The 16,776-nt window shown below is 34.0% G+C and overlaps 1 protein-coding gene across 2 annotated transcripts; it reads right to left on the bottom strand.

The window, feature by feature from the left end:
* Positions 1–686: 686 nt before the first annotated feature.
* Positions 687–7,705, bottom strand: LOC129302442 (uncharacterized). Of its 2 annotated transcripts, XM_054941334.1 has the most exons (7): positions 7,096–7,705; positions 5,110–5,286; positions 4,039–4,164; positions 3,529–3,717; positions 2,801–2,815; positions 1,676–1,840; positions 687–1,471 (listed from the first exon to the last, which is right to left on the bottom strand). In XM_054941334.1, exons 1-7 carry the CDS (start codon positions 7,378–7,380, stop codon positions 1,079–1,081), a joined length of 1,350 nt encoding a protein of 449 aa, XP_054797309.1. In that variant the 5' UTR covers positions 7,381–7,705; the 3' UTR covers positions 687–1,078. The 2 variants fall into 2 exon arrangements, with proteins under 2 accessions (XP_054797309.1, XP_054797310.1); XM_054941335.1 differs by lacking the exon at positions 2,801–2,815 and having other exon boundaries at positions 7,096–7,704.
* Positions 7,706–16,776: the final 9,071 nt, after the last annotated feature.

Below are 16,776 nucleotides of genomic sequence, written 5' to 3'. Positions count from 1 at the left end.
TCATCTATAAAAGGTAACAATTTATTTTAACATAATAAAATTATTTATAGTCATACAAAATTTATCACACCAATTATAAATCCACAATCATCCCCAATATATATATATATATATATATTTCAATTACAACACAAATGATTCAAATTAAATAATTTTTAATATATCTAAAGTCCATTACACTAAGTTAACAACAAATTTTACTAATAAAAGGAGAAGACTGAGATTGATCAAATTTTGCTCAATATTCATAACTTAACAAGTATAAAATAAAAAAAATACTAATTACTATTATAAATTAACTTATTGTAATAATAATTAATAAATTAATTATAATTATATTAAGTAAATTTACAATACCAAACTTGACCAAATGGTCCAAATGCTTAATCCCTTATCAAAGCCAACCCAAAGAAAGAATTTGATCTTTTTGATCCTGAAAAATCAATTTTTATCCAAACCGAACAGGACCTAATTTGTCTTAAGTTGAATCCAACTAGACCAGAAAACTTTTACACAGCCCTGATCAAATCCCACCATGGCTACCCAAGGTGGGAAATTGATGGAGGGTCTTTTGTTTTTCTTGTTCTGATTGTCTGACGTACCTGTTTTATTCGAAATACAAATAAACCAACTAGAAAAGAATTTAAAAATTATATAAATTTAAAAAAAAAAACCATTAATGGCCATTAAAGAAACAAACTTCCTTACAACTTCACTGTATCAGACATGATCAAATTACATGATGCAGAGACAACAGTTGAATGGAACCATCCGAACCAGGACACCAATTTGCTGCTATACAGAAACTTCCCCTTTTGGGGCCAATGCCGCTATACAGAAACCAGCTTAGATTTTAGTTTTACGCTGAGAAATAAATAGGAACCAAAAAGCTTTTAAGTTATACAACAAAAGTAATATCACATCACAGGTGATGGATGACGACCATGAAATGTACAGGACCAACAAATAAATAATAACAAATCAAAGGAAGCAACGTGATATTGTTACCATTCAAAACATTTCCCATCAAATCTAGAGAAGCAGTGTAGTGCCATTCAAGAAGCAGGAGCATTTCATGTCATTTGGGGTGGTCCATTCCTGGAGATGACGACCTGGTTCTAGTCAATTCTGAAGTCTTTACCTCCTTCCCTGGAATAGGAGGCGAGAGGCTTCTGGCCAGTTCTGTGCTCTTTGCTGCGTTGACGCTGATGGCAGCGGGTGAAGACAGTGATGGTGTGGTTACAGACGAAGCTATGGAATCATCAGGCTGTATAGGAGGTCCTGGAGGCAAGTTAAGAGGATTAACTTCTGTCACCTCCTCATTGCTCTCATCAAAGTAGACAACATCTTGCATGGTAAGCTGGTGATATTCAACAACTTCCCTCAGAAAGCGATTCTCCCGGGCAAAAACAGAATTTTCATGGGCCAGACGAGCTTTTTCAGCCAATAGTGTTTCAAGTTGAAGTCGTATCTGGATTCAGGATTGGAAATGTTATCATAAGAAATAAATTACTTGGTGCAATGACTCACCACATTCCTTGAGGGGGAACTTAGAGTTCAAATTGAATATCTAAACATGAAACAGAAGGGAAAAAAACAAGCATTTAATTAAACCAAAGAATCAGCTTTGTTAATTATACAAGGAATAATGGAATTAAAAGATAAAACCGCATACCATGTCATCATCTTCCGGGTTGTCTCCCCTTTCACGACTCTCACGGAGAATTTTGTTTTCTTCCTCCAGCTGTGCACATCGTTCTTTTGCAAAAGCCAAATCAGCTTTAACAGTCTTCAACTCCCGAAGAAGTAACTTCGCTTTGGCAGCCATTGCCATTGCAACCTGTTAAAATAAACAAGGTGAAACAAAATAACCCATGTCTAAATATTCCTTCTACACGAGAAGCAAAGACAATATGATAGTATCAGCATGATTTCATATGATGGTGGGAAGGAATGCCAATGATAAATATTATTAAAAGCTAAAGAGCACAGCAACTAGGACACACACACGTCCTCCTCCCCTCCCTCCCTCTCCCTCTCTCTCTCTCTGTGTTTGAGAATACAAAATAAATAAGCTCTACCTTCAAACGAGAATAAAAAGAAAATCCATGGTTCACCAAAAATGGGAGGAAAAAAAGGAAAATGCATGGAATGATCAAGAACTAGAGAAAGCACCATGAAAATTTTGGGACAAGTAATCAGCCATTGCAAAAATCAAATAAGAACAAAATGCTTTAAGAATGGAATGCCATTCTAATGTTAGTTCTAAGAAGATATACAAAACAACAAGAAGCCATATTCCACTAGGTGGGATCAGCTACATAGAGTTCTAAGAAGATATAAAGAGGAGAAAAAAATATGACCTGCAGGTCTTCAAACACAGCAATAATTGGTTGGAGAGAACATGAGCTAGTGTTAATGAAGAGGGAAAATGACAAAAGGTTTAAGACTTCATTGTCCAAATACACATTCCTTTTCCAATTTCCCCCTTCATCCCAACTAAGCATGACTCAGAAATAATTGTGAGACCCCTAAATAATAATTACTTATATGAATTTTTCATAATAATGAACTCCTAATCCTTTAGGAGTTCCACTAGGACAGGTTTCCTGTACAGTAGCCATCGGTCAGTGAAGAAGCATACACCACATGATTGGTACAGTAGAAATTGTTGTCTTTGTCAATAACCATATCATCCTAAATGCTAATGTTGTTAGAAGAATGCCCATGATCAATTTTATCACTACCTTCCTCCAGCAATAGCCCATTGGGCTCGAAGAAGTATTCATGGAGTACAAACCTGCCATACCTTGTGCTGCAAATTAAGAAAATGAGGATGGAAAGGATCAAATTTCTCATCATATGATCTTAGAAGCTCCAATACCATGTCAAAGACTCCATCTCAAGCTTAACCTGTTAGGACTTGGGAGAAGGCTAAAGATTTATTTTATTAACATCTCTAGCAGGTTTGGTTCAGCTTTATCATTTTCTACAATCAATGATAGCTGGTTCAATTCATGGTTAATACCGAAACCAAATTAATCTATCCAATGAAGATCCATTTATAGATTATAAATAACAACAGAAACCCAACCAATTATCATGCTGATTAGGTGATGAAGTTAAGTGCTAAACTCACTTTTTACAACAGGAAACAGCCCTCATCTTTCATTGTGCACGTTAACAATACCAGACCATGGTCCCAAAATTAAGAAGAACAAAGCAGCCACAGCTAATGCCAAAAATTTAATTTACTCCCATATGAACTGCTAGGTTATTTATTATTATCCATCTGTCTTAACATGTTGATCTAAGTTTCATACAATTCCCAGCAGCCACACCGAGAATTTAACACTGTATAGTGAATTTGCTTTTCATAATCAACAAATCAAAACAATCCTCATGCACAGAATCCAATTCTAGAAAGCATTTTTTTTTTTACCAGAGCAATATAGACAGGGCAAACAATGATTGATCACACAATTTCATTTGACCACATGAAAAAGTGATACACAGTTGCCACCTTACGTCGCGAGATGCCTTCAGTTGAAGTTCTTGGTCTGTTTGCTTCTGGGTCCGTGATTGGGAGTGTTGCCGTGTAGCAGAAGGGTTTGCCTCCTGCCTCTGTAACTCAGAGCTGCCAGGTTTTTTCTTTATATGATTACGAGTTTCTTGGATGATGCCTGATGTCCGATTCTCCACAATTGTAAAACCCTCCTGCAAATGTGTATTGTAGTGCTAATAAGATCTTGAACTCCATGGGCTTTTTTGCTTCTTTTGTGTGTGTGTGTGTGTTGGGGGGGGGGGTTGATGCCTCCAGCTTTAAAAAGTTTAGAACCTACAATACGATAGTAACTTCATATATTCTTTTTACTTGAGCCCAAAGCCAAACAGTACATGCATAGGTGAATATGCCCATCATAATCCACTCTACTAACTAATCCCATAAAAGGGAATAAACATGGAAATCTTGTAGATTTTCAAGAATGGAACACTCACAGAAAGATAAACTACAGGTGAAACGTTTTATAAGATTACCTCCAAGGCATTACCAATGGTGCTGCCAATATTGCTTAGAGAAGATGTTAAGGCATCGAATCCCTTAAGTAACTTTGGGTTGTCCCTTTTGAGACTGCTCTCGTCTGAGTTATTTGAATTTTGGAACTACAGAGAGAAGGAAACGATAATCAAATTTGACAGTTCAAGATATAACTAGAAACCATTAACAAGCCAAATGCACAAATTGTTACAATGAAACATCTCAATTTCCATAACAAGGAGAACACAAAAAAGTTCAACTTCCATACCGATTGAACCAGCCATAGTAGATTAATAGAGAAACATTCTTATCTCACTAGTCAACCTTTTGGTGCAATAAGTGACCCTTCCCAACATCAGATGCAACTTCTTTTCTTTTTCTTCGTTTTTTAGGATGACAAACTGATATAGGATTTAGATGGGAATGAGAGCGAGAGAGGAAGGGAGAGAGCAGAGAGAGAAGAGACGAGAGACAGATTCATCTTATTACGCATCATTCATATATCAATAATCACCCAATACACTGCTTTACCCCTTTTATAGACAACATGACTCAGCCCCTTCTTATAACTACCCAACTAACTGCCTCTTATTATATTTACATTTATTTACATTCACATATCACAAACTACAAATTATATATAATCTACTTTTTGCTATTTATTAAAATTCATCACCGTTCCTAACATCTTTTACTTTTTGTAATATTTATTCTATATGAAAGGAAGATATTTTAATGTTCATTAATGTAGATTATTCTACTAAAGGTCACATCCGGCAAAAATGTTTTTAAATAGTTTTATCATTTTTTTACTTTACTATATATGAGATATTTTCATTTTTTTTGTGTTTTCCCTGAAGTTTAAATAGTTACCTGCAATGCAAGAAGCTATTTAGCTTATTATAATAAGAGAATTCACTATTCTTTTTTGCCAGCGCCCTAGTCAAACCTTGAGCAACTTGAAAGTTCCGTAGTCTGATAAAAGCTTCTTTTTTTTTTGGGGGGGGGGGGAGCAATACAAAATCAATTTACAATGTTCTGGTGGCAAATATATAATTCTAATCTCTCACCTTGCCCCCAGAAGCTGCGCCAGGCATTTGTGGCTCCATCCTCTCAGGTGCTTTAGAATGCAGGGTTGCCTGTTCGTCCTCAATAATAGATTTAGCTTTTCTGGCCAGAGACCCCCAAAATCCATGCTTGGACTCATTCAAGGTTTTCATTGATGTATATTCGTAGACTCTTGAATCCTATAATTACGAACAACATAACAAGTGGGGCAGAAAGAAACAGACACTTCAGATCATGAAAATAGAGTGTTCAGCCTGAAGAATACAAATTAAGAGTGGGAGAGAAAAGTAAGCATATGGTTTTGGCATCCATTTCCCAATCTTTAATGCTCTAAAGATTAAGGAATTCAATATCATGCTTTCATTTATTGTCCACAAATATAATCTAGTGGATGAACTCAAATAAAAAATATATGCACCGGAGCACATAGTTTCCAAACCAATAGACTCAACTCCATGACCGGAGACAATTATTTCTAAAGTCGTAAACTATTACATAAAATAATGCTAATTAAATGCATCCACTAAATAACACAGCAAGAAGAACATGCCATTGCTCCGCAAAAAGTTAAGGCTCAAAAGCATACATAAATGATACTGTTGTCATAATGACAGGGAAAGGCTTTTGTCTCAAGATGACAACTAATTTAAAATCAAGATGCTGGAAGAGGCAGTGCACATGATAAGGTCTATAGGAACGACTAAATTTACTAGGTGACAAAAAAGTATTAAGATGATGAAAGCAATAGTATTTTAAGGAAGCAGCAGATAGCCAATGACTCAAATGTCCATTTGAAACTTTCATTAAATAACAGTGTTTAACTGGCGGCAGCATAAATGCAAAAATCTTTCTTTTAAGAACTTAATACATGAAACATGGTAATTCCTGTCAAAGAAACCACTTAAAAAATGATCACATCAATGAAGGAAAAAGGAATTGGCTTTAAACTGAACAGATACATTGGAATACAGATCATACTGGTTTTAAAACAGTACTAAAATAGGAACTTGAAGCTGCAAATAAATGAACATTAACTATCAAAACAAGATGTAATATGTGCCAGTAGTTTGCTTTCCTCTCCTCATTTGCTAAAAGAGAAATTTATTAGAAGGGAGATGGCAGCAAAAGAAAAGGACCAATCCATGTTTTGGTGATCCAACGAGAGCAAGAGGGGCAAAATGAATATGGGATTGAATCAGGGAGCTATAAAAGCAGTTTGATACATCAAGACCACCATAGTTAAAAATTATTAGATAACGTAAAGCTACTGATTATGACGATCTGTTTCCAAGAAAATGTGACCAAAACACCCCAAAAAATAATGTAAATCCAGAGGAAAAGCCAGAAGTGCAAAAGGTTTTCATTCGAATGATCAGGAACTTCAGAAAGTATGTCAGTTGTCAAACTTCAAATTTTTGTGCCAACAAAATTGGATGGTATCAACTCTCAAACTTCACAAACCTGGAACAGTGGAACTTATGATATCATCTTTAATCATTGCCCTGGTTGCGAAAGAGATCAACAAAAGAACCCTTTGAAGTTATAAAATTTCAGTCCAAATGAAGAACCAAAAACTTATTCAAGAAGTCATTGTCAGAAACAAAAGATAAGTCTGGCACAATGATTGAATATAAGCAGCAGCACTCGAACAGCCTAGACCTACGAGAATATAGGAATGCTTCATAACTAAATGTCACAACTAAGAAGTAAATACTTAGTCGACGGCAGGAATTAAACCGGCTAATTTACATAAAATAACAAGAATACATCGTCCTTAACGTCCTCGGTAGTGTAAATCTTAGAGTTTAAAAGATTAGTATAAGGTAAAGATATATCACAAATAAGATTAGACCTTTCTCCTCTAGTTTCATGCCTAACAGAGAAACCCCCTTCTTTTGGATCATTTTTTGGTCCACCCAAGTGAAAATACCACTTCAGTACCCATGACCCATCAAACCATAGCAGAGGATAAAGAAGGTAGCAAAAACCTTAGAAGATACAGGTGAAGTAGTTGGGGGTTGGGCAACCGGAGGAGCAGTGGGGAGGTTGGAGTGACGGTAAGCAGAGGAGAGGGAAGAGTCCCGACGAGCCGAAGATGCTCTGATGGCTTTGGCAGCTAGTGAAGACGGAGACGACGTAAATGAGCCGTCAATATCAGAGGACAAAGCCTCAAAAGAAGACGGAGGAGGAGGGTTTCGAATTCCTTCGTCTGCAAATTCTTCAAATGCTGCCGAAGGTCTTGAAGTTGCCTGCTGTCTCCTCCTATACGCCATCTTCGAAATTAACAAAACCAAACTACACCAATCCCCAGAGTTTCAAAAACAACGAGGTTTTCCCCTTCGACACCGTCGGCACGAATCAGTTCTTGCAGATTCCCAAATGAAATGGGGTTTGGTGAGTAAGCAACCCCAAAATTCCAGAAAGCGTTAGGGATTGAAAGAAACTGGAATTTGGAGAAACCCACAGAGGCGAAAATCGCAAGCAGGACCACCCTAATCTTCTCTCTCCTCCATCACCAGTTGCTTCCTTCTCTCTTTCTCTCACCGCTTCGTCAACGCACTGCACCGCTGCTTCCTCAGATTCGGATCCCCATTATTCACGTGGAGATGCACGTAATTCAAATGAGAAAACCGGGTCCGTTCTTTCACACCAAGTTATCCATGGCATGGATTTTTAGTTTCGGCCCAATCAGCCCAATGGTTACAGCAAAACTAATCAAAACGTAAGCCCAATATGGTTTTGAGATGGGCATAAAACAATGGGATTCACTATCTTGTTGGAAACAGTTCCCTAAAACGTTAATTTAGATACTCTTCGGAATGGTGTGAGATCCTTACTTCATTCGAGTAGATCTCATTGACATGAAAAGGATTTAAGTTTGTTTCACACTTTTTTTAAATTAACAAAATCGGAAGAGAAAGAAAATCCAAATATTTTACGTCTCTATTGAGATTTTAATTTTTTTTTTAATATGGCTTTATGATTAATTCACATTCGAACATTATTAACATCGATTAAAATTATCTTTTTAAAAAATATTTTTTATGTTCACATAAACTTGAACCCAAATCCCATGGTTAAAAAGTCACATTTTCTTTTACTAAAATCAACCCATGTTGGTGAGATTTTAAGTTTTATACCTTTTATTTAGTTATATTAATTCCTGAATGGAATGTGTTGCTTATTTATAATTTTAGGAAATATGGTGTTCTTGATAGTTGACCTCATTTTATAGTCTTTTTTGTTTTAGTAACGGATCATTTTCATCAAAATAAAATGATTACATAAAAAGACTCAAATCAACTAAACATATACTCCCTCCATTCAAAAATATAAGTCATTTTTAATCTTTCGATGTGTAATCATTAACTTTTTTTTCAAAAGTACCCTTATTGATAATAACTTTATATTTATTGTAGAATATTTAATAGAAGCAAATATGAAAAGATAGAGTTAGTTAAAAAGTCGATAACTGCTTTATTGGAGAGTAAAATTTGATTAAAAATACTTTATATTTTTAAACGGAGAGAGAATTTGGGTTCAAAGTGCTGTAGGCTATAACACAAGAAAAATAAGAGACAAAGGTAAGAAAAAGAACATAACAAGTTAACAATTGAACAACACCCAAATACTTTCTTTAATTATATATATAAGTCAATTTAAATATATTTTACTGAAATCAAGAAAAATTTTAAATTTTATTAACTCTGTTTTAAAATTTAATAAGTTTTCAATTCTACTACTAATAAAAATAAAAAGAATTATTTTTAATGCTTTTTACTAACATTCAATAAGAACATAAAGGTAAACATGAATATAGAAAATAATAAAATATTATATGAATAGAATAAAAATTAATCTTCTCTCTTTGTCTTATAAATAAAATCAAAGGCATAAGTGGCATAGGTTTTAAGGAGAGGCATGAAATAACCCTTTGGGATTTGCAATGCTATTGAGAAGCCAACAGAGAGATAGAGACAACAGAAGTTGAAGCGGGTAGGTTGGGGACAACATGAGCAACCAAACCAAAACTGAAGTTACTAAAACTTATGCAAAAAACACAAGAATGCCAATCAGGGTTCAAGAAGAAACCGAACACAAACACAGAAGCAATTAGCACTCATGAACTCCTTCTTGCAATGCAGTATAGTATCACCTACTCTTTGAAGTGCAGCTTCCTGCACTAATAGCTTCCCCATAGGGTTTTGACATCCACTGATAAGCAACATCTCACTTATCATGGATCACATGAATTAACAAAGTTTAATGACGAGTAGAAGCAAGTCTTATGACTATAATACTATCCAACATCATATATTAATGTCAAAATCAAATATAAAATCTAAATAAATTACACTATTCCGTGGTTATAATAATGAAACTCGTCTTCGTCTCATATTCCATGCAATTTTATTTATTCTTTTAATTTTTTTCGTAAGTTTTATTGGGTTTTGTGCAGCTTTTAGATTCTCTCCATATTTTAGCAAGAGTTAAATGTTCAAGAAAAAGTTAGTACAACCTTCAAAACAATATTAACTTACTGTTTCTCTCATATATTGCATTGGGTTGTACTTGTTTTAAGGTTAATTAACAAATAAAAATTTCAACAGTTTGTAGAAGCAAGTCATGTGGCTAGAACATTAATTTCTATGGGGCACATCATTGTCCCTTTAAATTCCCTTTCTCAAATTATAAAATAATTTAAAATAAAATTCCGTGTATTAATAAAATTTAAATAATTATATTTTATAAATTTATTTTTTTAAAATAAAAATATAAGTTTTTAGGAATGCTTTTCATTTAATATAACTTTAAATCTCAATACTTAATCGATACGCTATAATCATTTGATTCTCTTTCCACTTAAATGGTAATATTGAAAATGTATAATTAATAAAAGCTTATTTTTGATCAAATTTTCTTATATTTTGACATATAAACTAATTGATGGATGTAAATAATTTATATAACTATATACCCTATCTATTTAATACTATAAAGCATTTTTTTAAAGTGTCATATTGAAAAAATATAATTCATTTTCGGTCTTTTAAGATGGAATTAATAAAGATTTTTAAAAAAATATCCTTAATTTTGAATGTATTAATAAAATTTTTTACTGACACAATGAGATACCCTATTAAATAATAATAAACTTGTAAAAACTGTGTAATTTTAAAGACAAAAAATTTTATAATACTTTTTTATAATACAGAAATTAAGCTCCATCAATAATAGAGATTATCTCTCTGGCAAAGGTAGACACCTCACAATTAAGTTGCTAGATATGTCTTTATGCTGAATGGAAGGAATATAAAATAAAATATGCAAAATAAATTGCATTATTCATAAACGATACTCTATTTAATCCTTAATAATACAAGGCAAAGTTAAAAAAAATTGCCATTAATATAAGGCAAATTTAGATTATAGTGTTCATAAGATCAAAAAATTTTTGTGACTGTTAAAAAAGAATTAATTTGTTGCAAATATACTTAGTAAACGGACTATTCCACCACAATCACAAATTTTTTGCTCGCAAATTTTCTTTTTTGCTCTGTGATTATCTATTTTTCTTAGACAAGCTAAGATATGATTTGGTTCTAAGACAGCCAAGTTAAAACTAGTAAAATCACAAACACAACCAAATCAAAAAACTATATATGTATATATATATGAAATGCTTTCAGATCCTAAATTAATAGCTAGAAATGTATGGGAGTTTCATAAGAAAATCTAAATTTTGCTACCACAATAAAAAAAAATTGTTGCGAATTGATTTTGTGAATTGTGATAGACTATTCCCTAAAAATCAAGGTATCAAAAATTTTCTTTTTGGTGGTGGATTTGCTATGAATATTTTTTTTTTCATCACAAATTATTCCTTTTGTTTTGTGGTGAACATATGATTAATTACATGTTTTCCTAGACAAGCCAAAGAGATGGTGTGGTTCTAAGAGTGCCAATCTTAAACTAACGCAAAAAAAAACACACCTAACAAAAGCAAAATAAAAATAAAAATAAAAAGACTTTATTCTTTCTAGATCATAATATGGAGTATTAAAAACTACTTCACAATTCTAAAAATAGTTAGGCAAAACCTAAATATCTTAAAAAAATGTATATCTTTTCAATTATACTCTTATTTAACATTATATATAAGTGTCTTAATAATGATAATTGAAACTCTAATCCATTATTTTTTTAAAAAATGAGTAATAAGTGAAGTAAAAATATAATTTAAAAAATAATTATAAAAATTACCTAATATTTTATATCTTGAATGAAGAAAATCTTTTAAAAAATATTTTATATTATAACACGGATAACATATTTATAAGAAAAGTGAAAAGCATGATGAAATTGGAGAGTGTTAAGTGGTGTTGGAATGTGGAGGTGCAAAGAGACAGAGAAACACATGGTGTGTTCCGAGAATGGGATGAGATGGTAGGGATAGGACATGAATCACATGCATGCATGTCTATATGTCTTATTCATATTAAGGAATCCGGGAATTGGGTCTCCTGTCTTCCACACAAACTCAACCAAACTTTTATTCTGCAATAACTTCCATGGACAATTCTATCTTCAATAATACTACTCTGGTCCTGTTTTATAAATAAGGAAAATATTTATTTTAATTTTATTTATAAGATATCTCAATGAATACCATGTTCATTTGATACCTCTATTAAATGTTGAAAAGTTTATTAAATGTTATAATATTTTATTTTAAATATATACGTTTAATATGAATAAAATTAAAAACTTATTAAATTGTTATCCAAAGTTAATGAAGTTTTAGATTTTTAAATTATAATAAAAATGTTAGAAATTACCTACAATTACAAGTAGGATAGAGAAGTATATACTACTTGATGGATGCTTCTTATAACTGAAAAGGGGGAAACTTTACGGTGCTATATCACAATTGTGATTGTTATGGAAAAATGAAGCAGGATACGATTTTCATGTTTGCATGAAATCTATGTGAAATGAGTGTATTTTTTTTCATGATGTATTAATAGTACAGTATATTTCTCAAATTCTATTATATAACACATAGAAAAAATTTATTTAATTTGTTAGTAAAGAATAAGGAATAAAAAGATCAATGCTTCAATTGTGTGTGTGTGTGAGAGAGAGAGAGAGAGAGAGAGAGAGAGAGATTATCAGTGTTGCCATTATTGGACCAAATTGCCAATCAGACTAGAAACCAGCTATGTGTCTGATGTAGAAGTTAAAACCCTTGAACACCAATTAAAAAGTGTGTTGGAATATTTATTTAATTATGGATTAACATTAATTAATAAGCCCAAACAGATTAGTCTTTATGATCTTGTGTGGACCGTGATAGGAGGACCATACAAGTGAGCCCAATGGGCAGAGGCCCAACCCACAACTCAGTAGCCGTCAGTTATTTCCTATCTCTTAACTGACTGAGTTTAGAGATAATGAAAGTAGAAGAATGAGTTGTGTGTTTGTAATTATCGACTAATCGACTTATATAGATCAGATCGGTAACCGCCTTATTAAATAATAAGTAATTATATATCTTATTATCTCTGACTCAGTCAGTTAAGAGATAGGGAATAACTGACGGCTACTAGGTTGTGGGTTGGGCCTCTACCCATTGGGCTCACTTGTGTGGTCCTCCTATCACGATCTACACAAGATCATAAAAACCAATCTGTTTGGGCTTATTAATTAATGTTAATCCATAATTAAATAAATATTCCAACAATCTCCTACTTGGATTGCATTAATTAAGCAAGTTGTATAAACAAGCCACAAACAAAATTTAGAAAATGAAACTCACAAAATCACTGAATCCTATGGGAAAACAAGTGATATGATATCTCACAATCTAAATAAAACATGAAATTTTATTTCAAAACACAGCTCAGTAAGATAACAACATCAATCACTAATTCCTATGGGGAAACAAATAACATGTATAGTGTACTACAACAGAATCATTGAATCCTATAGGGATACAAATGATATAGATGCATCTAACTGAACTGAAAATAACTCACAGAAGAAAAAAAAAGCCTAAAGAGAAATTGCAACATAAAAAGGTTCTCAAGCTCCCACTAAACTAGGGCATCAAAGGAATTCACAATACCCATACAAGTTACATGATTTTGAAAAACTTTTACAGTAAGCCCTTAGTCAACCGATCTGCAAGCATCTGCGTGCCAGGAATGTGTACCACATGGGTTTGAGACTCAGCAATTTTCTCTTTCACAAACATAAGTTTGATATCAAAATGCTTTGTACGGTGGAATTTCTGTGATTATTAGCATAGTATACTGCAAATTTGTTATCACAATAAATGGTCAAAGGACGTGATATTGACTCAACTAGGTGCATGCCAGATATCAACTTTCTCAGCCATATAGCATGACGTGTAGTCTCAAAACAAGCAATATACTCAGCTTCCATGGATGAAACTACCGTAAGTGTCTGTTTCACACTCTTCTAAGAGACAGCTCCTCCAGACAACATGAAAATATAGCCAGTCGTGGATTTACGATCATCCAGACAAGAGGCAAAATCTAAATCTGAAAAGCCAAAAATCTCAAGATCTTCTGATCCCTTAAAGTCATAATCAAAATACCCAACAACCTCAAGAGAATTTGACCTTCTGTAAGTCAACATATGATTCTTCATACCTTGAAGATACCTCATCACTTTCTTAGCAGCCTCCCAATGATCCGGACCTGGATCATTTAAGTATTGACCTAGCACTCCAATGGCAAAGGCTATATCTGATCGAGTACATACTTGAAATACATAAGGCTGCCGATAGCAGAAGCGTATGATATCTTTCTCATTTTAGCCCTCTTCTTATCATCCTTGGGACACTGTAACTCTAACAACAGCTCACCTTTCTGTACAAAAGCAGGTGAAGGAGAACATGAATCCATTCTAAATCTCTTAAGTACACGCTCAATATAAGTGGCCTGTGATAAACCAAGAATACCACGAGATCTATCACGATAATCTGTATCCCAAGAATAAAGGAGGCTTTACCTATGTCCTTCATGTCAAAATGGCAAGACAATAGGCGCTTTATCTCATTGAAAAATTTATTAAATTGCTGGCTAACAAGATATCATCAATATAGAGAACAAGAATGGCAAAATTATTCCCATCAAATGTCTGGTAGATGCACTGATCTGAGACATTCTCAACAAAACTCGAGAGAGGTGATAACTTCATCAAATTTTAGATACCACTGCCTAGAGGCCTATTTTAGCCTATAGATGGATCTCTTTAATCTGCACACTAGATGTTCTTTACCAGATTCAACAAAACCATCAGGTTGTGTCATGTAGACCTCTTCATACAAATCGCCATTTAAGAACGCAGTCTTAACATCCATCTGGTGAAGATCAAGATCAAGCTATGCAACTAAAGCCATTACCACTTTAAAAGCATCTTTGGTGGATACCGGAGAGAAGGTTTTTGTGTAATCAATACCTTCTTTTTGGTTGTAGCCTTTAGCTATAAGTCTGGCTTTATATATATCAATTTTACCTCTAGCTCCTCGTTTTATTTTAAAGACCCACTTGCAACCCACTAGTTTAAACCCCTTTGGTAGCTCTACAAGCTCCGATATGTGATTGCGGTACATAGAGGCAATTTTTTCACTCATAGCCTCCAACCATTTAGAAGAATGCGAGCTAGAAATAGCCTCTTGGTAACATATTGGGTCTAAACTATCAATAGCATCTGAATCAAATTCCTGCAAATACACCATGTAATTATCTAGAATAGCAGACCTGCGAACCCTTTAAGATCGTCTTGGTTCAACAACCAGATCCCTATCATCCTCTAAAGGTGGTTCATCTTGAGCTTCATCCTAATCTACGGCATTATTTTTGTCAACATGAGGGGTTGTCAAGATAGGCATAGGCAAGATGCTACTTTCGTCATGCAAAGTAATATGCCTAGGCACAAAGCTCCTACTGTCTAGGGCATCTTCAAAGAAATAAGCTCGGTCAGATTCAATTACCCTAATAGTGTGATTTAGACAATAGAATCTGTACCCACGAGATCCGATGCAATAGCCAATAAAGAAACCATCAACAGTTTTAGCAATAAGCTTCATCTGTTGTGGATTATAAGGTTTTACCTGTGCTTTACAACCCAAACTCTCATATGCTTCAACGCAGGAATCCTTCTAAAATACAACTCATATGGAGTCTTTGGAACTGACTTGATAGGAACTTGATTTAAAATATAAATAGCAGTTTTAAGTGCATTACCCCACAAGAATTCTGGCAGTGAGGAGTGACTGATCATGCTCCTAACCATATCCATGAGAGTACGATTTCGCCTTTCTGCAACCCCATTTTACTGCGGGGGTGCCAGGCATAGTATACTGAGCTTCAATGCCATGCTCTTGAAGGTACAAAGCAAATGGCCTAGGGTTCCTACCAGTCTCAGTATATCTCCTATAAAATTCTCCTCCTCTATCAGATCTCACACATTTGATCAACTTGCCAGATTTCAATTCGACTATTGCTTTAAAGGTCTTGAATGCATTAAGAGACTCGCCCTTTTCACGTAAGAGTTCAATCCATCCATGACGAGAGTAATCATCTGTGAATGTGATGAAATATCTGAAACCACCCATAGCTGGAGGTGTGATAGGTCCACAAATATCAGTGTGGATTAGGTCTAAAGTGTTTTCAGACCTCTTTGCCCCTTTGGTTCTAGCTCTAACAGGGAATTTTCCTTTTATGCAGTCAACACAAGTCTCAAAATTTGAGAAATCAAGATCTTGTAAGACACCTTGCTTGGTCATGCTCTCCAATCTCTCTCTAGAGATATGACCCAAATGACGATGCCATAACATAGAGGAATTATCATTGGGCCTTTGACGTTTATGCCCAATAGCAGTATTGATATGGAGATTAGGAAGTTCAAGTGACCAATCATTCAATCGATATAAACCATATATCAAGGAAGCGACACCAACATTAATGAAATCAAAACAAATGTCAATTTTCCCATTTCCTTAGAAGAATAAATAGCCACAAATATTCAATACAGAAGTTGAAATTAAATTCCTCTTCGCAGAAGGTACATAAATAACATTGTTCAAATGTAAAATATGACCAGAATGTAAATACAAAGAAACAGTTTCAATGCATTCAACTGATGCCTTGCTCCCTGCTATGCCAAAGACTGACCTCTGTGCCTCACTTGGAACCTTCTGGTTTCTTAGCCCCTGTAGAGAATTCACAACATGTACAGTGGCACCAGAATCTAGCCCCATGAGTTAAAAGAAGTTTCAATGGTGTTAAATTTAAAACAAACTAGAGCTAGAGGGGCAATTTGAAGAGTTGTACCTTCACTTTCTTGTTTATTCTTCAATTTGAAGCAATTAGCTTTAATGTGACCCAGTTTCTTACAATAATTGCATAACCCCTTAAAGGGTTTCTTCCTCGACTTCTCACTCTTATCACCATCCTTCTTAAAGGTTGGATTATTAGGCTTTGGGGCATCTTGCTTCTTCCCCTTTTTCTTATATGACCCTCCAGATTTGCTGTTAGAGCCATGGGAAACATAGTTTATTAAGTGAGAGGAATTCTTCTTTATAGCTTTCTTTTCTTGAGTGACTATCGATATCATCTTATCAACAAACCATTCAG

This window comes from Prosopis cineraria, unplaced genomic scaffold (assembly GCF_029017545.1).
Source record: "Prosopis cineraria cultivar Desert tree isolate PC_DT_omini unplaced genomic scaffold, ASM2901754v1 PC2, whole genome shotgun sequence".
In the NCBI taxonomy this organism is placed as follows: domain Eukaryota; kingdom Viridiplantae; phylum Streptophyta; class Magnoliopsida; order Fabales; family Fabaceae; genus Prosopis; species Prosopis cineraria.
Note: the sequence above shows the minus strand (reverse complement) of the source record. Positions and strands in the feature narration are given on the sequence as shown.